We start from the raw sequence: 26,246 nt of genomic DNA on the forward strand, positions 1-26,246 counted from the left end.
TATACAACATTAATCTAACTGATATTAGAGATATGTCAGTAAATCACTAACAACTACAAAATATCACAATAAAGTCTAAAAATTATTTTCAGCGTGGTTCTTGATGTAAAGAATACAGCAGTCCAGGTGACTATAGAGGACATCCTATAAGCAGCAAAGTGATAAAATAAATACCTTAATCAAATCAAATAAATCACTCTGAGTCATAGAGCAAACAATAATTCTACACTTCCAAGTTCTCTTATACTTACACAGTCTATAATCTTAACGCATAAAGATTTACCTTTTGATTTAGTATCCACATACAAAAAAATAGCTTGTCACTGCAGCAGTGTTCAATTTAAATAAAAAAAAAAGACATACTACAGATAAATAGTAATTAACAAGGCTTCTATATCCTGATGACAACTGGAAAAGAATAGGATATAAATATATAGAATATAAAAGCCTTTTAAACCCTGATGAAGACAGTTCAATGTGAAACGTGTTTAAGGCTTTTATAAAAAGACTATAAAAGTCTCTTAGGGGTTATAAAATGCTTTTATACCCTAATTAAGACTGTTTATAGGGTATATATGGCTTTTATACTCTATAGAGGACTGTTTAAGTTGAAACATTAAAGGCTTTGATACTAAAAGGTATCAAATGCTTTCATAGATTAGAAATAGCTTTTATACCCTGCTGAAGACTGTTTAAGTTGAATCATGTTTAAGCCTTTTATACTCTTGAGTATAAAGGCTTTTATAGTGTATAAAGGCCTTTATACCCTGATGAAGATTGCTCAAGTCGTAACAAGCTGGTCATCCATGTATTAATAACGAACTCCGTACTTACTATCAAAGTACCTTGGATGCTGTTCAGACTGCAAATTACCATTGGCGTCTACATAAAATAAACTGGACAATCATCTTTTATTATTCTTACAGGATTTTACTTTTATCAGTGGATATATTTGAGTATCACAATAAGAGAATTACAAGCATGTTGGAGCCTAATGCTGGCACAAACATCAGATCACAGAGGAAATAGGAACAATTAACAGCAGAACTGTATGGTATTAAACCTATAATCAACAGAGGAACATGCAAGTGCACTTTTGGAATCATAAAAGGAACAAAAAGATCAATCGGTCATTTCAGACTGACGCCTGCTGCAATCAAAACTCAATGTGTCATTAGTGATGTTCTGTGAAATGAGAAGTGAACCTTTGAGTTAGAGGGAGCAGAGGAGGAATGAGCAGACAGGCAGACGGAGGACGTGATTGGCTGCTGCTTCAGGTGAGTCGACCTGCAGGTATGGTATGGACGTAGAGATAACATCCAGCAGGCTCTCTGATCTCCTCTCACTCCTACTGGTACCCACATCCTCCTCCTGACAGGATCGAGCACGTCCAGACCACAACTATGCCCTCGCCTTTTACTTGCTAGACCCTCAACCACAAAAAGCCCTCCACCCTCCCCCTCTGCCCTGCACCACCCCTCATCTACCTCTTCTACGCTCCCATCCACCTCTTATACCGCACTATAATCCACTAAACTTATCTCTGCCCTCTGAAACACATCCCTGTATGCCTTCACACATTATTCGATGCTTTCTTCTGATTTGCTCAACACAGACACAGAATACAGTTTCTCCTTTAAATGCTCCCTATTTGATTTTATCTTCTTTCTCCTAAGGCATTACATTTAATTGTTTAACTAAATCATATATATTATTAAACTGTTATTATTATTATTGCATTAAACTATTGTAAATTGGATGCTTCACTACATGCCACTACATACATTACTATAAATTTTGTTCAGACATGCATGTTCCCCAGAGGATGAATCATAATAACTTACGTGATCCCATGACTTTTCCTCTAGCGCCAACATGACGTTGACGGATTACAAATTACAAAAACTTTATCATCCACAAATGTGAAAATTTGCCTTCATTTTAATTACAAAATACATAAAAGACATGCCTTAGGAGCATAAAAACATAAAATAAAAACAACAGTAATACATTCCATGTAAAAAGTATAAAAATAGGTCATGAATCATCATGCTGTGCAAAAACCTCCAGCAAAGTTTTAGGAGCACCACCCCGTACCCCAGGTATGAGTCCCTGTATTATTTATCACCTTGACAGCACATGGGACAAAAGATTTGTTGTAGATATTTCTGTTGTAGATATAACGCCTCCCTGAGGGTAAGAGTTCAAATTCACTGTGTAGTGGATGAGAAGGGTCGTTAATAATTCTTTCAACTTTACTTCTAGTGAGTTTTTCCTGCATGCCACACTTAGATGCTTTTGTGACTTCCCTATGACATTTGCGGTTTTGAGTGAATGTCTCAACAACTTTAGGTTGAACTGCCATGAAATCTTTCACACACCAGAGGCAGAGCAGGGAGAGGCTTCTGAGGCTGCTTTTCTCAAAAGTCCCATATCGTTTAAGTTTCTTAAAAACCTTCAATGTTGTGTCATTCAGATGATAATATAGGCCCATGCTGGTTATTCTATAATGCAATACCCTCAAGATATCTAATATAACTGTGTACATTTTCTTCTGTTGACCTAAAATTAAATTCAGAGTATTGAATACCACATTTACTTGCCATTGTTGGGTGTCCTTGACTTTTCCTTGACATTTATGATTAATGCTGCATTCCATTCAAAGTCAGAGGCTGGCATTTCCCAGATGAAATCTCTAGTTTCCCACTTCCAAGTAATCCAGGTGTGCAACATCAAAAGTAAAGAAAAAACTGCTGAATCAGACAAACAGGTCTGCAGTTCACAGAACAGAGCAGAGGACAGAGATGGAGGAAGCAGTGTACCCTGGTCGCTACGTACCAACCACGTACTGCTGTTGGCTGGTGGCTACATACCACCACCCAAAGGCTGACCTGACAGAAATGTCTCGAACAAACCAAAATATGATAAATAAAAATACAGGCAGATGGCAGAGTGCCTGCAGATACTGTCACCACCACACACTGAGAGCCGATCATAAAAATGATTGAGAGGCATTACTTTTGAGTGAGTATATAGGCTAGTGTTTGTGGGGGGGTTGGAAAATCCTCCATAGTAAGCCTTTAGAAATAACCTTTAAATAGTGTAATACAGTGTATATTTGTGTATTAATGCAAAACCATCTTTTTTTTACATACTGAATTATTAGATCTATATTGTATACATTGAAACAATAGTTTAACTAGGCTTATAAAGGTCATGCCAATAGAGCAAAATTGAATTTGGATAGTTATTTATTCTTTTACAAACCTCCTCATAAAGGCAGTGGTGTTCACACTAAACTCTCCACCCGTTGACTTTGAACATACTGTTTTTCCCATGTAGTATCAATGATGGTAAATCTTTATCAAGGTTGATGTCCTTCAGCGGACTGAGACAGACGAGGCCTGTGAATCCATGTTTCTGTTGCAGATAACACTGTTTGTTTGTTCTGTAAAATAAAATAAAAGTTCTTTGTGTTCACAAGAGATGTTAGGAAACACTCACTTTCCTGTCAGTTTAACAGAAAGCACCAAACACATGATTCCTCTTTACAGATTGAACTCAATCTCACTCAGTCTTTTGTCTGGCTCTTACACACACACACATGCACACACACACACACACACACACACACACACACACACACACACACAGAGTGGTGCTGATACAATCAAACAAAACACACTTGCAGGCCAGATAGCGTCCAGTACCTGCTTCAACACAGCTGCTGCTACAAAAGCAGGGAGGACACTGTGGCTGGATTTATTAGAAAAACACTGAACGCAGAGAGAGCAAGGTGGAAAAATACAGGAAGTCCTGATACAAGTGCAAAGACTGAGAGGTACAGAGGGAGATGGATGAGGTGCAGTGGGATGGAGGGAGGCGGCTGGTTAAAAATGCACATAGGAAGTCAAATTAATGCATGAAAATGTAGAAGAACATACAGAGAAATCAGTCTGAGCAGTGTTTCTGCTTCACCATTGTTATTCACCAGTACGAAGACATATTTTGGGAGTTTCTAGCGAGCGCTGAGCTGTAAAAAGCACATTTTGGACTAAAAGGCATCTTTTCTGTATCGTGATGGATGACTCACTGTGTCCTTTTCTCTTTCTCTCGCTCTCTGTCTCCCTAATCTTGCAGCTATATTTAGTTCTGGCATAATGCCCTTCCAGACAGATAGGTTGGCAGCAGCATTTAGCTCATCTTTCCTCTTCTCTCCTCTCTCATCCTCTCCTCTCTTCTTCACGCTCTGCAAGGAGTAATAAGGGCCAAATTAAACTGCTGCTAATACACACACCATCAATCATTATTATACGATAATACTGTCATGCAGGCTTATCAATTTATAACCAGTAATTGTGATACAAATAGGCATTAACCTATCACTCTTCCTTGGTCTAAAGTCTGCTCTGTAGTGTGTGATGATAATTAGGGGACAAATGAGGGCTGAACATCACGTTACCAGCAACTTTCGTCATCATCATCGTCATATTCATCCACGCCCAAGGGATAAAGACATGTGTTCAGCACTACACAGACACTATCACCCCTGCTACACTCACTAATTCATAAACTACACTGTCACTTTTGTTGAGCAGCGGCCACAATTGGCATTTTGAGGTAATTACCGAAACATAGTGGATCAGGAGCATGAGTAGAGAGCAAACCACTCAATTACACGGCAGTAAAGTTTGATAACACTAGCGCCATAAGCTAATAGTCACACCAGCCCGAGTGAGTCTGCAGCAGGGAAAACCTCTGAGCGTAATAAAAATGGAGTTAGTTTTTTAAAGGTTCAACTTTTCATTTGTGAAAGGAAAAATTTAATTTAATCTTTAAAAAACACACACACTTCATGGTGTTACTTCTTTAAGTAAAAGAAGTAACACCATGATGTCAAAATATCCGCTCTAAATACCCTAAATAGTAAGGTTTTAACAAAAATGAGTGTGTTTGTTAAATACTGAATGTATGACTGAATTAAACAGACTTGTATTATAACTGCACGACTTGTGGGACAGTTTGTAAATGGATGTTTTGATATAGTTTTGCTGTTATTAAACGTGAACCACTTGTTTTTAGATTGTTGGTTAACTGGAGGCATGTGAGGAAAAAAGTTTTTGTCATGAATTTGAGGAAACACAGGATGAGTAATACACAAATAATCATTTTGGGGTTGAAGTATTCCTTTAAAGAATTAGATTATATATAACTGTCTTATAACTATCAGTGATGCACTAATCTGCTATGTAATATTGCAGCTAGTGAAGGATCCAGTTTTAGCAATTTTATATACTGTTGGGTAGTTAAATCTATAGAGAGGCATTATTACCAGTCACAGTATTGTTTTCATCGTGTGTGTGTGTGTGTGTGTGTGTGTGTGTGTGTGTGTGTGTGTGTCATCATGGCAATACTTGTTTCAGGACCTACCACAGAAGCAGATTTCAGTATTGTGCCTGGCGTTTATGCATCTGTCTATGGACAAATTGTCACAAAACTTTACAAGTGTGTAGTTTAGATCACAGTGAAGGCGAAATTCAAAGATGGGTGTGATCTGAGCAAGGGGCCCCGGAGGTAGGAAAGGTGCCATTGGCCACCCCTCTTTACCCCTCTTTACGCCTCTGGCCAACATTCGTTTTAAGTCGCAGATTGCTGTATCACAGCTGGAGTTGTCCCCTAGCAAGATGGCCTCTAGTATGTGATTTTTGAGTGATGATGGCCGGATGTACGCCTTGTTTTATGTAATGCTGTCACACGATGTACTTTGATGTGAGTAGGCTTTAGCATTTATGATATGATTTATATGTATTTATGTGTGCCCTTGTCTCATTTTGTTGCAAGATACATTTAAAGTTAAAGTTCAGTTTAGTCATATGTCTGTATGTAAAATCTCAATTTGCAAACACTATAGCTCTCAAATAACTTAACAATATATGAAAAGTACAATATTTGCAGAAGTATACAGTGCGCTTGCCTCATCACTGTACTCGAGTAAATGAACTTGGTAATTTTCTTCCACACACGTGTGGGGCTGTGCACCTTTGTTCTCGACCAGCCTCTGACTCAGCAGAATAAACGAGAGGAGGACAGGGAACAATATTATGTCTCATAACACAACGTCACATCACACACACACACACACTTTCTCAGTACTCAACTCCCTGGGTGTCACTGTAATCAAAAGTGTCTGTTTACCTTTCATTACCGTCAAATGAGAGATTAAAACAAAGAGATCATGAGGTCAGAGCGGAGGGACATCAGAGTGGATAAACAGTGACAGGAAGAAAACCAGAGCTTTATACGAAAAATAAGACATTTCCTTTAATAACATCTGTAACATCACAATGGTATCCTGGTATCATTTTCAATATATTTGACGATGCAGTATACACTTTTATGTGGACATTGAATCGATTAATTGACGTTTATATATCAATACAACATAAAACTGCATTGTTTTCTACATAGACATCATAATAGGGCACAAATGGTGTAGCAGCAAAAAAAGAGTGTTTTCTTTATACATAGGCTACAGTAATACAACGTATTTGCAGAGAAGAGGTTCATTGCAAAGTATAGCTAAAATGAAGTTACAAATACATCTCTAACGTATGCACTACGTCATACACAAGGGCATGGCACATTAGAGATTATAAATAGTTATATAGTTTAGTAAGGGGTCTCTATAAGCTAAGACACTGGAGGCTAGAGCAGGGCTACAGTACGATGTAGACTGTGCAGATACAGAGCACACTGATGTTTGATACTGACACAGGATCAAAACATTTGAGTAAGTTATTAATATATGTCCAAGCTGTGTTTCTTGAAGAGTTGTGATGTTGAAATGATGTTCAGAATTTGTACTTTGAAATAAGAAAATTTGGTCACAAGAAGCCTTTAAAAAGTGATCTCAGTGCCACAACTCTTCACGTGGAATGTCTTAGATATGTCGTACATGTCTGCATGAGTGGAGCTTTTCATTCTGAGCCCATTTGCTCCATTCGTTTTTTTTTTCCTCCTAGTGGACTAATGTACAGTATGTGCTTTGCAATCTCAAACACAAGTGCAATCTGTACCAAGGCTCAGGGACTCTCGGGTTTCCCAAAACATTTGTCCACAAAATGCAACATTGTCAAGACATGAAGGAAGGAAAATTGGGGAAAATAAATGCTTGAGCATGAATAGCTCAAAGTGAGTAAGAAATTCTTAAAAGATTTGTGACATTTTTTGGGAAATTCACTGAGAAGATTGATACTGCTCTCTGTAAATATATGGCTAGACCAGCAGCTGGTTAAGTTAGCTTAGCATGAAGACTTAAAACAAGAAGAAACAGCTAGCCCAGCTCCATCCAAAACGTACATAATTCATCTACAAGTACCTCTAAAGATCACTTTGTAGTATGTTATCTCTCTCTTACTCAATCTGTGTAAAGTAAAAAAAAACACAATTTGTGCATTTACGTTTTTATGGGGAGTTACTGTGTGAGCTTGATAATATCTTTGTTGGGAACACTGACTTTCTGGAGTCTCTGCTGGTTGCAAATGTTCAAAGTCAACAAACAGTTTGGCTCATAACCCCCCATAAAAACCTAATTTCTTCCTGTAGGTGACAGGATAAGATTCCTGTTTGGGAAGCATTTTGGTTTTTCATTTGTAGTCTGAGTAATGTTGACCAATTCCGTTTAAACGGCAGGTAGGGAGACGTGTGGAGATGAAGAACACATTGGCCGAAGTACAATCTCTGAACCCATCAGCAATCATCTGACAACGAGTTAGTTTTATATCAGCTCTCATGAAATGTATCTGCATTCATATGCAGACATCTGGAAATATATCAGCTGAAATAGCTGGTGCATGGAAGGGAAAGTCTTGGGTCAGATATCCGTTGGATCACCTGTTGGGTTCAGAAATTGGTAAAACCACAACTCGTCTTTTTCACGATTCAGTTTTTAAACAGATTGAACAAAATGCAAACATGTTAACGAGTTAACCTAAGGGAATAAAGGGAATTCCACACGTACCAAAATACTCAAGCTCATATTAAAAACAAAAAGAGGAGTAAACTACATGTTAACTAGTGACTTTATTTTTTTTTTGACAATCAGGCTAGCTGTTTCCCTCTGTTTTCAGTTTTTGTGCTAAGCGAAGTTAACTTGCTGCTGGCTCCATCTACCGTACAGACATGAGAGTGGTTTTGATCTTTTCTTCTATTGCAGTGTCTATTTACACAACCTTCTGTACTTACACTTGCTTTTTTGTTTTTTTAAGATTATTTTTGTGGCTTTTTTGCCTTTTTATTAGACAGTATTGATTAAGTTTAATTATTCAACCACCGCTGCGAGAACACAGCCTCTGTACACGGGGCGCCCGCTCTACCAAGTGAGCTAATGAGTGCCCCACATTTGCTTTTTTGAGTGCATAAATGTGTTCACACTGAAGAGTACGGCTACATTTAATGCACTGTGAGTACCCGGTATTCTTAATGGTCAAAAAGTTGAGTGGTGAATGTTGGACACTTCAAGCCGGATGATACTTTGGCGGGTAGTTACAGTCAATTGTAGGTAGTAATGCTTCATCCAAAGATGATGGAACAGAAGAAGAGGAAGAAGAAGAAGAAGAAGATGAAGAAGAGGAGATTGTGAAATGCTGCCATTTCTGAAAAGTGTGCCTAACAGCTGTGTTTGATTTGAGACAACACGCCCGTTATGACTGACACGCTATTGAAGTCACTACATACTGTACACAGTGGACTACATTGAAGTGTACTGACGAAAGTATCCAAGCTGAGACACAGCGAGACCCACAGCACAAAAGCAGATAAGTATATTTCCAAATCTCAAATTATTCCTTTAAAAGCAAAAGATCACCAGTCGTTTGAGGCTACAAACGCTTTGGGAAACCACATCCTGTTCCACATTATCACACAGTGTCTGGTCTGTACTCAGAGGACCAGTTCAGTCTCCTCAGAGACACATACAAAAAGCTCCTGAAGGTTCCTCTAAACCAGTGATAATCACTACAGATCTGCTGCAGCTCCACACATCTCTACACTGCTTATTGCTATGTAAATAAAAACATTATTATCTAAGAGGAGGTCTGGAAAAAACACAGGGAAAGTAACAACAACGCTCTAATACTCGGTCATTAATATGCTGCGATATAGAGGTAGTGATTGAAGCATTGATTGACAGTAATAACAAACACTGAACAACGGACTCAAGCAAAAGAAAAAAATAATCTCATCGCAGGACAGTATAAATACAGAGCTTATCACAACAGCCGCGGAAACAAAGTTCTGTAGCTCAAGGCTGAGACACAAATAATTCAGACCCTGGACTGTTTCAATCAGCGGGATCATATGAATCCTGGGGATAGTACGGACATGAATCATGGAGCCTCAAAGCTATTGTTTGTCATTGGGACAAGAAGTCAGCAGCAAAATGTTCTCAGTAAAATTTAGCACAGGAGAAAAGGTCTGAATGAGCATCAAAAATAGGTTTAAACTCAATGACCTGCCATTATGGGTCCTCTGAGCTCTGGCTTATGCCCGTCATGCTGACTGACAAGCCGCTCAAGACCTCATCCTTTCTGAAACAGTCACAGTTCAGATCCCTGTTCCCACCCGGCGGCCAAGCAGCCATGAACTAACATGGAGTTAAACCGTGAGATTCAGTCAGAATATAAACAAGTTATGTTCCACATGAATAATACTCTTTCCATCCCGGCTCTAACATGCAACAAAAACAGCCATGTTTTCCTTTCACTGCACTGGGAATGGCTATATGCTTGGTTTCTGTGTGCTGCAGACAACACTGCCCCGCTGATTGTTTGACTTACACATTATAATGTATATAGTCTCCCATTTGTGGCCCGTGTGAGCCGTGTCTGTTTGAATTCAATACATTTGCGTATCGGTTTAGATGCCGGGTGTACACATAGCCGGCCACCCAGCGTGACTCTTTATGCAGACGGATTAAAGATGAACAAACAAAACAAAGACGCACATTCTGCAATATAGAATATCTTTTCAATCAACGTGACAGAATTATAATAAAATATAAAACAGAGGCTTATAATACAATATTAAATGAAGACTTTGCAGTAAATTGCAAATATAAACAACTGTCGTATATCTGCACACTTGGTGTGGCACAAACAAATGCTTCTGGCTACCTGCATTCATTTCAAAGTTAATGTGTATGTGTGTGTGTGTGTGTGTGTGTGTGTGTAAATATGAATGTGTGCCTGCTATAGCACACAGTGAGTGAGACTGTGTGTGTCTGTGTTTGCAGTGTCGTCTGTGTTCCTGGTATTATAAGTGTGAATGCTCGTGTGTGAAGCAGTGGACAGCCGCCAGGCCTCATTATTGTCATTCTCCTCACTGCCTAAAAGAGAGGCAAAGCGAGGCAAAGAGAGGCAAAGCGGCTGCTTTCAATCGAGGAGCCGAGGGAAGATGGAGACAAAAGGCCCAAATTAAACAAATGCCGGAAAGCGGCTTGGAGAGCCAGCCCTGTGGTCATACGCTTTGAATGAGAGGGAACGGCTGCAGGGATATCCCATCTGGGGCTTTCAGTGGGGAGACCACACAGATATTCTACATCCAAGCATTCAGCTCAACTATAGGTCCACACACACTGGGGTGCCAGTTTATGTGCATGTCCTCTGTCCTTCTGGTATGTCTGAATGTGGACGGGTCCATCTATAATCTGTTGCTGTTGTTATGCAAATCCTCCACCCAAAAATCGGCCTTGACTTTACTCTGGAATCCGCTTCCACGTGCAGTTTGCCTGCGAACAACAAACCACAACTTGTACCACAACCACCACAACCTCAACACGTAGGACACCTGTGTTAAGACAGATCCACTCTATATCCATTGTTCTTGGATCACATGTGTTCCCACTGCTCTCTACTGCACACCCAAAGAACCTCCAAACCACAGGAGAGCAGGAGCACATGTAATTGTGTCCAACAAGAGATGTTTTGTCTGAAATGCACGTCTCTCAAAGCCGCCATTAAGCTGCCACGTCATACCTCCACTCATGGGACGTGTTTTGTGACTCTGCATGTCTGTACATGTGGTCTGACAGGAGCTTTGTCACAGGAACAGAGGAGGTGGGCAGATATTTGGCTGAAGACACAAGTAGATCTATATTCAAAATGCCGCACTTGTTGCTTAACTAAGAGCACCACTGCAGGTTGTTGTGTGTGCTGCTGCTAATGTTTCCTTCGGTCTGAGGTTACCAGATGTCCAAGCGTCTGTATGCTCTATGGCACTGATGCTGAGTGGGCGATGAGTCGACAGGGGTTGATGGAAAGAAGGAGGTGAAAAGACAGTGAGGATCACACATCAAGTCCTCATGGCCTCACACCTGCAACAATAAACAATAAACAGAGGAAGGTTTAAGCATGAAATCTATGATGGATTCTATAACTGAGAGTCTGGAGATAAAGTGAGTGTACACACTGACTCTGTCTTGACGTTGTTGTCCAAAATGAGTTATGTTTAAATTCATCAAATACGTATGCGCACTCTGGAAGCAATTTGGGGTTCAGTTTCTTGTTCAAGGACACCTTGACACGTGGAATCAACCCTGCAACTAAAAGTCGACCTACTCTACCACTTGAATTACGGCCACACCCAACAAAGCTTTTTCACTGCAGCAAAAATTCAATCAACTGATCAACTGTCCAACACACAGAATCTCTAATTAGATATTTTTAAACATGTATGGGAAACAAATTGTGGGCTGGTTGTAACAGAAGATCAACAGGAGCTTCAATTTGTACAAAAAGCAGCCCGAGGCAGTTTAAAGTCCTTTTTTCTAAAGTTAGATTTCTAAATTATTCACTTTTTGGAGCTCTATTTTGAATAATCAATACTTCATTTACAATACTTTTTCACTTTCAGTTTTCAATACTTCAGTTCAATGCGGCTTTTATATGGTTGTATTTTGTTACAAAAAAAATGAATTTTCTTAAAAGTTCAACAGATTTTTATGTTTTGATTGCATGTGTACTGACTTGCAGCGTTTCGTGTTGAGCCTCCGGTCTTTTCGGCTGCAGCTCTCAGCTTTGATGATGCAGTGGCACTGACAAGACGTCGCGTCCAATGCCCACTTCCTCCCTCTGCATGGGCGGCAACGAGGCCTCGGAGATGGTGATGGAGAAGGAGAAAGGCTGGTGGGTGGAGGAGGAGGAGGAGGAGGAGCAGAGGATGGTGGAGGAAGAGTTGAGGGAGCGTGGGTCCTGGATGGAAGAGGGGCGTAAGAACATCGTGGTTAGCATCAGAATTTATTAATTCAATGATTACGACGTCTCTGATAGTAAGTCTACGAATACAGGCTTTCTGAGTTCAATGACATCATGTGATGGACCTGGAAGCTGTGATTACACAGTTTGGCCACTGTGTCAAATTGGCTTTGAAGCTGTGATCTTTTCTTGGGGACTTGCAGTGGAAAGACACATCTCCCTCGTCTTTCAACCGGCCACAATACCACGCACACATCGACTGTCACGTTATTCAGACTGATGGTTTTGCTGCCTGTTTTGGTGACCTTATTTTCTTCCGTGTTCATAAGTTATGGAGGTTGGTGACTGTATTTTGGTTATTTTGGTTTTCAGTTCAGAGATGTTTTGTCTCTGTCTCCAGCCCCTTTTACACTGTCTGTTCAGGACGGGAATATCTCGCCATTATGCTGCCTCGCTGTTCTTTACAAAAGGTACGATCATGGAATGAGGGGACAGAGTTGTCTCACCTTTGAGCTCCCACAGGAGGTAGTAACAACGCTGAAACGGTGTCTATAAAGAAGACAGTTGGTGAGATAGGATCATGGGCAGCTCAGGTGTGACGTTTTGAGGACATGCTATTCGTGTGACCCACTGCAGGAGATTTAAAAACACAGCTGTTGGCTGCTAAATCGAAGAACAGTAGCTGTAAATGTCTTCAAATTGGGAAAACAGCTAAGAATGAGATCAGCTGCCCTATAACAGAGATGGTAAATGATTTGTGTGGCCATGTCAATGCCATTGTTAATGTTTATAATGCACTTCCGCTGCAAATGTTTCAGGTAATACTAAAGGGCAACGCCTTTGTGTTACATGCCACGCCCTTCACACCTGTTTTGATTCTGCAATGTGAGCATGCAGACCAGGGCCGCTGCGGGATTCATTTTCAGCCCGGGAGTTTCATGGCTCAGACCAGCCCATGTAAGATCGTAACATTTTATACTGGAGATGTATCATTTTAGCCTCGTTAGTATGCAGTCAAGATCAGTATGTAAGTCCGAAATAGTGCACTATTCTCTCCAACCTTGTTATTCACTGTGTATTTTATCAAAAATCAAATTTCCACCTTAACACAAAGACGTTATCAACAATCATTTATTTTCAAAATTTGAGAACATCGCAATTTTTCTTCAATATCAAAATACATATTCAGTGATTAAAAACTTGCTAAGTTTGGCACATTTGGCCATATCAGCTTGTAGAGCTTTCCGTTTTTTAAATGTGGCCTTTAAAGCACCGCCTCTGCTCTGTGTATCGTCCCTCTTGTAGGCTATTTTTTTATGTCTTGTAGTCTATAATCACACATCTACATCTGTGTAAAAATGTAAAGGCAGTGTGAAGAAGGGACTTTGTAGTGACTCAAAAGCTTGATCTCTGCTTGGGACTTGCAGAAGCTGGAAACCTGTGTCATGTTGTGTCAAGGCATAACACACTTAATTTAAAAATACACACTACAGGAAAAGTTAGGGGATCATCGTCATCTGCCGGCGTCATCCTCAGGAGATCATGAATGTCTGTACAATATTCATGAAAATCCATCCAATAGTTGTTTGAGATGTTTGGGGTCTGGATGAAAGTGGAAGCTGGAGCCAACTAATGGGATCATACAGGGTCTACTTTTCTATTGATCCCACAACACATCACTATCATGGCTAAAAAAGAAATGTGAGGCTTGTTTAAACAAAGTGCCAGACTGAAACCAACCCACACAATACAGTGTGTGTGGGAGATGTGTGACGAATGTGGGATACTGTTTCCTTAGCTGCTGACAAACTTTCTGGTCTTTCTGCCGTTCTGTGTTTCTGTCCGTTACCATGGTTATAGTCACTTAGTTGCCTCTAAGGCTTTCAGGGTCTCCTCTAGACGCTCAGTACTTTCTGTGAGTCTGAGAAAGTTGCCTGCGTCAGTTGGTCCATTAACCGAAGCTGGTTCTGCCTCAGTCTTCCCGGGAGGTTGGCGGCTTTAATGAAGTTACTTAATGAGGCAGAGAGGGGCCATCTTTGTTCAGACCCCGATGACCACGCCTGCCGCTGGCATGGACAGAGGAGATGGCATTTGGGAGCAAATTACACAGATTTCACCCCTGCCAGAGTCTGAATAAAGCCTGTTCTGAGTGATGGATGGGTGCTGAGGGACATCACACCCAAACCGAGTCACCTTTGGCCCCCCTCAGAGCCCAGAAATGACTGACAGCAATGTGAAGGGGAAGCAGATGGACTAAGGGAAGTCTTTCATCCTTCACTGCTTAGGACTGAATCATGGGAATCATGTGGCAGAAACACACACACACACACACACCTGTTCTCTCAGATCACAGTGTAAGAGGTTAATAATTTCAAAATGTTGTTATTGTCCTTGGAGGTTTCTAACTGACCTTTGTAACAGCCTGAGTTTGGATCACATAACATGTCATGTAAATGATCACAGTCAATATTAAATATGAATTAATTGTGGCTACATGGTGTGTTCTTGTTGTAACAAAGCACACAAGTCTTGTGTGTTCAGTGTTACAGAGAGGTGAGTGTAAGAGCTGTATGCATGCATGTGTGCGTGTGTGCGTGTGTGTGTGTGTGTGTGTGTGTGTGTGTGTGTGAGTCAGTGAGACCTTGACTGGCTGTAAAACAAATTGTCCTTCAGTAATAATGTAGACCAGATAACCTAGTTTTTGTTCTAATCCAAACATTCACACTGAGGCTGACAGTATCTGGAAAAAAACTAAGGTAAAAACATCAACTTAAAGCTCGTAACTGAGATTTAAAAAAAAAAAAACAACATTAAAGTGTGTGCACTAAATATTCAACATACACAGCTCTGATGGCTCCAACTGTTTTCTTTTTGGATTTTCCTCTTTCCTTTTTCTTGTCTGATCTTCTTCGCTTCAGAGAGGGCCTGGGAATTTCAGACAGACAAAATGTTCCACACTTAAAATGGACCGGAGTTTTATTCTTTGGCACTTGTTGGAATTATGAAAACATAATTAGTATGCAACAACAGATTAAAATCTCCACGCACCTGCCGAGTGAATATACTGAATTTATTAGATGAACCAAATGTACAGCATGTCCCAATTAAAGGGACAGTACAAACCAAAATCATATTTTCCCTTTTACCTGTAGTGCCATTTATCAGTCTAGATTGTTTTGGTGTGAGTGTTGGAAATATTGGCTGTAGCAATGTCTCCATTCTCTCCAATGTAATGGAATTAAATGGCGCTTGGCTTATGGTGCACGAAGCACCAAAGGGTACATTTGAAAAAACTCAACAGCAATGTCTCTTTCCAGTAATGTGAACTACTCCCACCAGCAGTATGACTTTGTTTTTTGTCTTTATAACAGGGTGGCAGGGAAATGGTAACATAAGGAAATAATGTGGTAAAATTTTATTCAGTCCCAGTACATTGTGATTACATGGTTTGGGCTGGCTCTGTTGGATAACTCACCTTTATGCAACTTAGTCAGATTCATGGTGACAAATGTTAACTGATGGTTTTATGTATTTCAAGGGAAGTAAGCAGTTGTCAGTGGACTAAAACATGACTGAAAACTGTTACGGTTCATTAAAAATCTCTGACTTCAGGTAAACGTACTCACACCGAAGAAACCTTCCTGTTCTGACAGTAGACACTGAACTGTTCAGGTTCTGTTCAGGCTCAGATGGGGCTGAAAGCTGCACACTGAAAGAAACATTTCTGTTGGATCCCTGATGTTTGTTTGTGCACTCGCAATGGCAGGTCCTACCACACAATCATATGATTGCATCTTTAATGTTTATGTCCTCCCGCTTCCTGTTAGGATGTGGACATAAATAAAGGATTCCAATGTATGTGTGTGTGTGTGTGTGTGTGTGTGTATACAATTTTTCACCCTGTTTAGGTTTCATTTGTCTATACAACTGTTTGCTGAATCTCTGCATGTATTTAATGTGTGTACATTCTCTATGTGTTAGTATTATCGTGTGTGAAAGTTTTCGTGTATGAGTGAGAATATTTCTTTCTGTGTATTTTTCTGTGTGTGTGCCCCTCAGTGAGTTAGCATCTGTGTGACTCTCTCCCAGCATCCCCTGGGACAGCCCGCATCCTGTTGTCACCATAGCAATGATTTTATCTCCCCTGCCATGTGCTCTCTCTCAGACTGACGGAGCAGAGTCACGCATCCGTGATAGTAAATTAGAGCTCCAAAGACAACAGCAGCAACAGCACACTCAGTTAATATTGTCAGGACTAAAAAACACTGCCCCCCGTAATTTGATAATGTTTGATATAGTTTATAGCAGATGGGATGAAAGAGGCAGTAAAGTCAAACCAGGACAGTCAAAATCCAGAGCTGTGAGCAGACACACTTTGCTGTTAAGGGCACCAGCATACATCAAAGAAAAACAGACTGTGCTCAATAAAGACTGGACACTCAAAATGAAAAGGAGGATACAGATATGAACTACAGCCAATATGGCCGTGACCCAAAAAATGCAAAGCCACAGTAATAAGTGTAACATTTCCAGAACATTTTCTCCCTGTTTTCTCCCTGAGTGTCTCTCTCTTCTCTTGATAGCCTTAACTGATGTCATTGTTTAGCCTTTTTAATTGAGTACAGTTACATGTACAAAAATAACCTGTGCATGAGGCTTATTGCAGTTGTGATCATATTTGGGATAAAGTATTTACATGAGCACAAACAAATCGGGTTATTCACATTGCCTGTATCCCAGTTTCTTTACTCCAGCGAGCATTATCGGGTTTCTCATAGACAGAATTTGGTGTTCACATGCTCAAACACATAAAAGGGATACTACAAAAAGCCAATCATAAACGGGTTACTCGTGTCCATAAATGCACAAGAGGAATACCAGCCAAATTAAATATTCCAGTATATTATTTCTATGGCCTCGGAAAAGTTAATATACAAATAAATATTTATGAACATGAGCTACTCTATCTAAAAGCCAGAAACCAGAGAGGTAAGTCTCATATTTGTGATGTCATCAGGTATAAAGTCTGGAGCTGCTCCATAGACAATGTTTTGTGGACCAACCTACAATTCATACTCAGATTAGCTTTCTTCTACTATAGTGTTCTCAGCTCTGACACGGAAAAGAGGAAACACTTTTTGTTTTCCTCTGAGCCGAGCAGCTACCAAAGCTTCCACGGTTAATTCGGCTGTTCCATCATCCGCCATTTCTACCAACGGGGATACAAAGTGCAAAGAAATACATTGCTTCTTTTTAGTAAATGGAGATAGCTACTGGGAGAAAAAGTGAATCCTCTTCCTGTCTTGTTGGAGCAGTGGTTGACACATTTGTGCCATAAATCAAGCCTGAATTTTACCAGGGGATCATACCCGATGGCAGACACTGATGATGTAAAAATTGGTTATTTATGTCATTTATGAGGTAAGATATTGAGATGCTGGATTTTTGCAGCAAAGAATGACCAAATGTTTAAAATCGATTCATTTCAAATCTGTGGTCTTCAGACAATCATTATGAGAATAAGGAGCCTCTTTTCAGCCCTATTGAAGGTCCAGTGTGTAGGATTTAGTGGTATCTAGTGGTGAAAATCAGATTGCAACCAACTGAAACTTCTTGTCTGTGCCAAGCATGTAGGAGAACTTTGGTGGCTGACAAGAATATGCAAAGATGTAAACGTCCCTATGAGAACCAGTGTTTGGTTTGTCTGTTCTGGGCATGGTAGACTCTGTAGATGAAGACCTGCTCCCCATGTAGATATAATTAGGTCAGTTTAAGGTAACAAAAAACACTGATTCTTATTTTCAGGTGATTATAAACTGATGAAAACATAATTATGATTATCATCTACCATTTCTGCCAATAGATGCTGCTAAATCCTACAAACTGGTGCTGGAAGACATTTATGGCTACCCGTGTTTCATCCGAACTACCTCCTCCTCATCAACAAAGTCATCAGCAGAATTATAAGAGCATCATTAGTGGACATGCCAGGGTTTCATAAAGCTCACAAACAGTTAAACAGGAACAGACAAGCAGAGATTAAAATGGTATGAAGGGAAGAGGAGGGAGAAAGCAGTAAAAAAACAAAGTGTGTTACCTTGTTGTAGGTGTTGGCTGAAATTGTTCTTTTAATCTGCACACAGATAAAACAGACAGTGTTGGTATAAAGGTGCAGTAAGGTCAGTCAATGCTGCACCTCCTAGTACAGTGTGTTTTATTACCTGCACTCACACTGGCTGTGCTCGACAAACGGCAGCTCGATGAGCTCGTGTTTCATGAAGGAGGTTCTCATCAGCTGCACGCAGATCAGAAAATATTCAAATATCTCACTGTTTCCAACATTAATCATTTACACTGAGGGATTTAGTGTTAGTACCTCCATGGTGAGTGTGTGTGTGAGCGATGGAACACACTCCAGGGCCTCGTCAGCACAGCAGCCACCACATCGCCTCACTGACACACAGGATGGGACGAAGAGATGGTGTGTCTCGCCCGGCAACTCCCGCCAAACCTCCACCAGAGTGTCCCGAGGCTCACAGCCGCTCCGGGAATAAACCTCCAACCACCGCCGCACTGGTGGAGATAAATCAACAAAGTCATGATTTTACTTCTCTATCAGCTCCATGAAGTGGTGAAGAGTTCTTTGTAAAAACTGGGGGCATACCTTCTCGGCCCTCCCTGGATTTTGGGGAATCTGCTGGCCGCCAGTGAGCAAGCTGGAGAGAGAAATAAAAGTAATGAGCACTTGTGAAAAGCACTGTTTCAATAAGTTTAGGGTTTCCAGGTCAGGTTGACCTGTTAGATAGCATTCAGCTTTGCACTTTGGAGTCATGACAGGTGGTTTAATTTCAGTCCAGAATAATACGTACAGTAGTCAGTTAAAGGTCATCATCGAAGAAACATATCTGCTGTTATTGATCAGTGATGACAATTTCTTTTTCTGGACTAACCCTTGTATAACTGTAATCCAGCTACTGAGTTATTGCCTGCAGCTTCCCGTTTTCCGTTTCAAAAAGGCTGCTGGTACAAATCAACCAGTCACAGTATTTCATGTTCAGAAACACCACAATATTCCACACCTGGCATCTGAATAAAACAGGCTCAAATTATGCACAGTGATTAATAAGAGAGAGAAAGTGAAAACTCTGAACTTTGATACACGAGCAGAAGGGTAAGAGAAGACAAGCAGTAGTACGACAACTCGAATTTTGCTCATTTTGGGCTCTATTTTGAAATATTTCCTGCTGAGATGGAATTCATTGGTCCCCATGACTGGAAATTATATTTTCAACAACATGACTGTGTAGGGGAGGGAGCTGCTGTGTTTTTGAATGACTTGTACCTGCTACCTTTGCCCTGTTCAGGTCTATCACCTGATAATGGCGTTTGAAACACTTTCAGTAGCTCCGCAGCGGTAGATAGTGAGAGTGTTTGCCACTGGATATCTCAGCACTGAACTGTTACAGTCAGTATAGAGCCATGACTCGAGGAGCAAGACGCTATTACTGTTTTATAAAATGAGCTGAAGGGAGACCATCACCTGCAGCTGTCGTAGGAGAGGTGATTTGTTCTGCAGTGATATCAGTTCAATATACTGTATACACCTATATACTTTGATAACATACTTTGATGCAGCCCACACATGCAGTTTACAGTCATGTACAGTTTCCAATAACCAACAAGTACAATTTTGAGGTATTTATGCTTAATTTAAGCAATTCCATTTTCTGCTAGGCTTTATACTTTATACTATACTACTCCACTACATTTCTATAGCAAACATTGTACTTGTGACCCTTTACAAAAACAAAAACCCGACAAAAAAAGTATTTTTTTGTACAAGACAGAGACAAAAAGTGGTCAGGTCCAAGACGAGACCTTAAAAAATTGGTCTTAAGACTGCTCTCGGGACCAAGACCAATTTAGAGTATTACAACACTGGATTCTCTCTCTTCCACATTCATTTCATCATTCTGTCTCAGATTTACAAGCAATAAGCAGCAGATGCCGAGTACAATCATAACAAAAGCCTGAAAATCTGTGATGATAAGTAGGTGGCAACCAATTAATGTGGCACATCGCAATTATAAACAGCGCTAAAGATGGTGCTGCTTTTAAATGTCATGAGTCAAGACAAGTTAAAGACGCTTTGTAGCTCTGTTGTATGGAGATACAAACCCCTGCCATGCCAAGCTGTTGCGCCAAGTCAAACCGAGTCAAGCCGGCATATGTTTATGTGAAAGGGCTGCTGAAAGACCCCGACCACTTGGTTGGGAACCACTGATCTACCAAACTTTGTATAAAGTCGTTTAACTAAGCTCCACCTCAACCTGCTATGACAGTAAAGTGCTGCTCACATATTGATCAGTTTGTAGTTTTTGTAGTGTAGTTTTTTTGAAACCTGAACCACCAGGCTTGATTTCTTTCAAAAACATGGGGAAAAGCCAATTATATGAGGACCAAAAAAAAAAAAAGAAATTACTAAAAGGTACTAGAAATTTACCTGAAAATTAGTTGAAAAATATTAAAATTGAAAAAAAAAAGCCTGGAGATGTGCTTAAAAATCCTAATCATTCTGTAACATGATTTTAATTATGTAATTATTAATTATATAAAACCATAGTTTTTCCCTGTTTCTTTTTCTTTTTTTCCCAAGACATGTTCCCCTAGCTTTAATAAATAAATAAATAAATAAATAAATTGTTAATCTATAAATTTCTTCCAATTTGTGGAACATTTCTGACCAAGTTACTTATTACCTTTTTCTCCGTGTTTTTGAAAGAAATCTTACCAATTTGCTCAGTTCAAAGGTTTAAATACTTGTGAGAGGCATCTGAAAGCAGCTCAAGAAAAGTGATGTTACTCCAGGTATAGTGAGTATTTTTACATAGTTGTATCTATAATTTTACCTCCGTAGAGGATGTGAATACTTCTCATACTACTGAGAGAACACAGACAGAAAATTTAAATTTTATAGTTCTCTAAAACACACACTGCCACTGCCTTTTGGAGCTGTGTGTGTGTGTGTGTGTGTGTGTGTGTGTGTGTGTGTGTGTGTGTGTGTGTGTGTGTGTGTGTGTGTGTGTGTGTGTGTGTGTGTGAAGACCAAGGCCATTTCTAAGGGAATGTAGACTTTGTCCACTTGCCCCTCTAACTGCTCCACCCCCTTCTACCCACTACACACACACACACACACACACACACACACACACACACACACACACACACACCACACACACACACACACACACACACACACACACACACACACACACACACACACACATACTGGTTTGGCCCACATTGATCCTGCATTAAGCTGGGACTGGGGCCATTTTGTGACTGGTAGGATGTGAGCTTAAGTAAGTGTGTCTTTTCTGTATCAGTCTTTAAGAGGAGGATAAGATTACCTCCCTTTGGCAGTCAAACACACACACACACACTTCTGACTGCCAGCCCAGTGCCATCTGCACTGGTTTTGCTGTCTGTCTATTGTCTAACAGGACTATTTCGCAGCCACTCCCAGAGCATACTGTGCAGATGGGCAAAGTGAGTGTGTACGTCCTTCAACTATCAAACATCTCCGCCACACTGAGCTTCATCTCTACAGGAGGAGAAAGGATGAGCCTTTTTTTTTAAATAATCTGTCAGAAAAGCAGACAGCGTGGAAGCAAAGGGTTTCATCTGAGAGACAGCGGCTGTGAGCAGGTTAAGAGTCATGCTGCTGTGTGTCATGTAGCGTCTAGGATGATGCATCGTTAAAACATACAGGAGCTCAAAGTCGGGGCTGGATCCCACACCGCTGCAGAGCACTGCCTGTTCCCGATACACGTCTCCAGACATAAATAAAGAGCCAGTACATGCAAGTCTATCCACGCATGTGCCTGCTGCTGTGTGAGGAACTGCCAATATGGACATCTCTTATCAGTGATAACTACTAATGATAATAATCAATTTTTGATTACACAAAGCAAAACTTTAAGTCTATAAAGAATTATTGGTACCACTGTCTACCAAGGTGCCCTTTACAAGTATTCATTAAGAGTTAATTAAAGGGTTTTGAGCTAAAAGAATCACTTGATTAAGCTATCGGTCAACTGTCAGAAAATAAAGTGCCAACAATTTTGATTTTGGAATAATCATCTAAGTAATTCATCAAGCAAAAACATCAATTATTCACCCATTTCAACTTTTTCAACATGAGGATTTGCTACTTTTTTGTATTATATCCCTGCTAACTAAATATCTTTGGGTTTAAGACTGTTTACGATCTTTGACAGTGTTAAAAAATACTCTGTTACAAGTAGAAATTCTGCATTTGAAATCTTACTTAGGTAAAAGTTAAAAAGTATCGCATCAAGCTATACTTTTATGCACCCATAGTATAAGCACTCACTATTCAAAATGGCTAATGTCAAAATAATTGATATTATGTTACTGGATTAAAATTATAAATGCATTAATGTGCACATCACTTTAAGGTCACAGCTGGTACAAATGCAGCTAATTTTAATTATTTGTATACTTTCAGGTTATATCATAACTTTATAATTTATTTTAACATTAAGTTAAATCAGCAAAGTATAAAATTGTGAAATACATGTAGGCCTGCAAGGGATTGCAGAAGTATGAGATTTTCACTGTACGATAAACATCTCAGAAAATATTGCGGTTTCAAGGGATTACAGAATGATTACTATTACCAGCTACAATGACCATTAAAAGAAATGAAAACAGAGGGACTGTTGTTGTTGAACAAATGCTTCATGACTATAATTTAAACTTGAAACCATTTTTATGAATGGAAATATGTCTAAAAAGGTTCAATTTTGGAAAACAAGTTTCTTTGTCCAGTTGTATTTTTCTACTCAAGTAATGTAGGATACAAATATAGTATAGTAATTACATATATGCACTTTCCACTATTTTCTGATATTTTACATACAAATGAACTACTCTGTTCATTAAAAAAATAATCCACAAATTAATTGATAATAAATATAATGGTTAGTTAAAATCCAAAGGGCCCTATGCTCTATCAATGTTTAACAATTAATTTACTGTTAAAAACAGATATAGACACCATTAATAAGGAAAACTATAGTTGCCAAGTTCACACTTGCTTTGTCTTTTCAGCTAACGTTAGCGCTTTAATTCACCAGGAAGATCCTCAAGTCAATGGTGGTTAATGTTAATAACTTAAGGAATAACGGACATATTGGAAAGTACACTTTTTTGGCTTTCTTACCCAGAGTTGAATGAAGAGATCGACTCTGCTCTCTCAATATCAATCTGCCAATGTCGATGAATCCTCAGCTAGCAGCTAGTTAGCTTAGCTTAATACAAAGACTGGAAACAGCTAGCTAGGCTGTGTCCAACTGTTAAAAAATCCACTTACCAACACTACTTATACAAACATGTTATAACTTATTGTTCTAACATGTACGAAAAACTGATGTGAAAGACATTTTAACATTTTTTGACAAGAATGTGCCGATACTAACAACACGCTGGCCCAACCAGTTGCCAGGCAACCAATGGAGACTCCAGGAAGTTACTGGTCCCAGGCAACTTTTACTTTTATTTAAAACAGATTTAAACGGATTAACTATGTTATTTAGTGAGCTTTAGCTGTGCTGGTAGGCATGTTTTGTTACTTTCAGAAAGAGCAGGCTAGCTGTTTCCTTGTTTCCAGTAGCTATTCATGCTAAACGAAGCTAACAAAAGTGTTGTCCTCTCATCAAACACTAGTAAGAACACTAAATGTCAAATGCATAAAAAAATGTATTCATTCATTTTATTTCAGTGGTCAAACTAATTCTTTAACATACTAACTAATCCATTCATTAACAGCTTATGTTAATGAATAGATAAATGTCCAGATGTCTTGCCTCAAGACTAAGTAAGTCCCATGCAAAAATACCTAAATAAATATGAAATAAAATTTTAAAAATAAAAAAGTTAAAAAAAATAAATGAATAAATAAAAAAAAACATAAGAAAAGGAATGAATAAATAAAATTTAAAATCTTTGAAATAATAATAATAATAACAAATAAATAACAATTTAGTGACATGCTGGAGAAGGATTTTCCTCAACCTAGCAACCCAAAAGTTGTTGTTTTGAGTGTCTTATAACTGACCTGCAAAGCTTGGGTAAATTACTTTTTACAGCCTATAAACTCTTTGTATAAAGATACCGCACTGCTGAATTATGATAGTGAGAGGAGGCAATAAATACCAGTGTCACATAATAATTCACAACGTCTGACATGAATATTTCAGCTGTCACTGGACTGTAGGTGACAGGGGTCATTGACCTCGGGGATAACTTCCACAGGTCTAAAAGTCCCACATGTTCTCCACCAGATTGCTAAAATAAGGTATTATACTTTATGCCATCAAGGGACCATCGACATATAAACTGGACACGCTGATGGCAGGCTGACCACCTCAGACATGCACTATTTGGGGTCAAATATATACATACCTTGGCATGGGACGTCGGTATTCTGGTGAGCAGCAGGAATTGAAACATTCCTAGAATAACTTGAAGCATAATCCCCATTGTGCAGGAGTCCAAGGGGCACGCAAATTTTTTTTTGGTCCAATCCAACCCCAAAAAAGGTGACTTGTCTCCTTCTTTCGCTTCTGATTAAAGACGCAGAAATATCGCGTTCATTCTCCAGTCTCCCTTCCTTGATAGGACACCCATGGTGGCATCCTCAGTGCTGGAACAATAACTTCAGCCAATCTTGTTGCATTTAGGCTAAATGATCGGCTATTGCAGGAGTCAGTCTCCAACCGGAACTCTAATAATAGTTTGCTCTATTACTCTAATTGGAGATCTAAAATAACCCTACCTCCACTAAATTTAACATACACGCAGAAAAACAGCCACTCTCAAGTAATGATTTAATATCCAATTGTGGCTTAAAAGTCCAATTTTTCCAATGAGACTTGTTTAAACTTTGACAGATGCCTCCCTGTGTTTATTTTAGGTCCTGATCCCATTAAACCGGTGTGGGGGTCCGGGGTGGCGTGACTGGAGGATCATCCAGATTTCCACTGAAACGTGGTGCGATGAAAATAAAATCCTCTGTGTATCTACAAAAAAAACCCCATCAGGTTTATCCACGTTTATCCGGTAAAGATCCGACGCTGTAGCCCGACGTGCAGAGCTGGACAGTGCCGCATATTCGGCTCCCTGGCTCGGTCACAGACTCTCCACACTGTCGCTCCCTCGGAAAACGTGACGTCCCCCCTCCAGGCGCATCTTCCCGATTATTTTTTTTTATCCTCTTTTAAATATGACTACAATAACATCCTCCACTGACACGGCACAGCTACAGCAGAGCCGGTGGAGCAGCAGGGCAGTCCGCAGACAGACAGAGAGAGAGGAGAGGCAGGAGTCTTCATTAGTTGTGATCGGTTTCCTCATTTCCTTTGCCCTTGAGACGCACGCAGCGTAACCATTGCGCTGCCAACTTTTTCCAAACGGGACAGGCGCACTGGATACAGGTGCAGCGTCTCTACTGGTCCCACAGTGGGGGCCAACAGGGGCCCTTTGCAGATGGGGAACAGGGTTGTAGCTGAAGACACTGAGGTCATGTCCTCTGTATTATTTCTGCACATTTATTTGGGCGATCTGCAAAGGCTTATATTCTGCAATTATATTGATTGATTAATTGATAAGTTGATTCATAGATAATTAATATGCAACTTTTTTTTAATAACTGATTAAACTTTTGAGCAAATTGGCTTGATTTCTTTCAAAAACACGGGAAGACAATTAGCAACATGAGAAGAAATTACCCCGAAATTAGCAGGAAATTTGGAAAAAGAAAAAATGGACAAAAATAAATAAAAGTAAAATTGGGGGGAAAAGGAAGAAAAATTAAAAACAAATAAGACAAAGAAAAGAATGCTAAAAAATAACAATAATTCTGCAACCTCATTTTCAATAAATAATCATACATATCTAATTATTTCCCCT

At 39.6% G+C, this 26,246-nt stretch overlaps 1 protein-coding gene across 2 annotated transcripts; it reads right to left on the reverse strand.

Moving 5' to 3' along the window:
• Positions 1–6,806: 6,806 nt before the first annotated feature.
• vegfba (vascular endothelial growth factor Ba) lies at positions 6,807–25,648 on the reverse strand. 2 transcript variants are annotated; one of them, XM_042493832.1, is made up of 8 exons: positions 24,741–25,648; positions 18,916–18,967; positions 18,628–18,824; positions 18,473–18,546; positions 18,349–18,384; positions 15,093–15,176; positions 12,024–12,248; positions 6,807–11,371 (listed from the first exon to the last, which is right to left on the reverse strand). In XM_042493832.1, the coding sequence occupies exons 1-8, from the start codon at positions 24,816–24,818 to the stop codon at positions 11,350–11,352; spliced, it is 768 nt and encodes a 255-aa protein (XP_042349766.1). In that variant the 5' UTR covers positions 24,819–25,648; the 3' UTR covers positions 6,807–11,349. The 2 variants fall into 2 exon arrangements, with proteins under 2 accessions (XP_042349766.1, XP_042349767.1); XM_042493833.1 differs by lacking the exon at positions 15,093–15,176.
• Positions 25,649–26,246: the final 598 nt, after the last annotated feature.

Source organism: Plectropomus leopardus, chromosome 9 (genome assembly GCF_008729295.1).
Source record: "Plectropomus leopardus isolate mb chromosome 9, YSFRI_Pleo_2.0, whole genome shotgun sequence".
Lineage (NCBI taxonomy): Eukaryota > Metazoa > Chordata > Actinopteri > Perciformes > Serranidae > Plectropomus > Plectropomus leopardus.

What these genes read in the sequence shown, in the direction of transcription:
- vegfba (XM_042493832.1), bottom strand. Translation starts at nt 24,818, where the DNA reads ATGGGGATTATGCTTCAAGTTATTCTAGGAATGTTTCAATTCCTGCTG. An exon ending in TACCGACGTCCCATGCCAAG is followed by an intron (nt 18,968 to 24,740) that starts GTATGTATATAT and finishes TTCTCTCTCCAG; the next exon opens with CTTGCTCACTGGCGGCCAGC. An exon ending in CACACACACTCACCATGGAG is followed by an intron (nt 18,547 to 18,627) that starts GTACTAACACTA and finishes ATCTGCGTGCAG; the next exon opens with CTGATGAGAACCTCCTTCAT.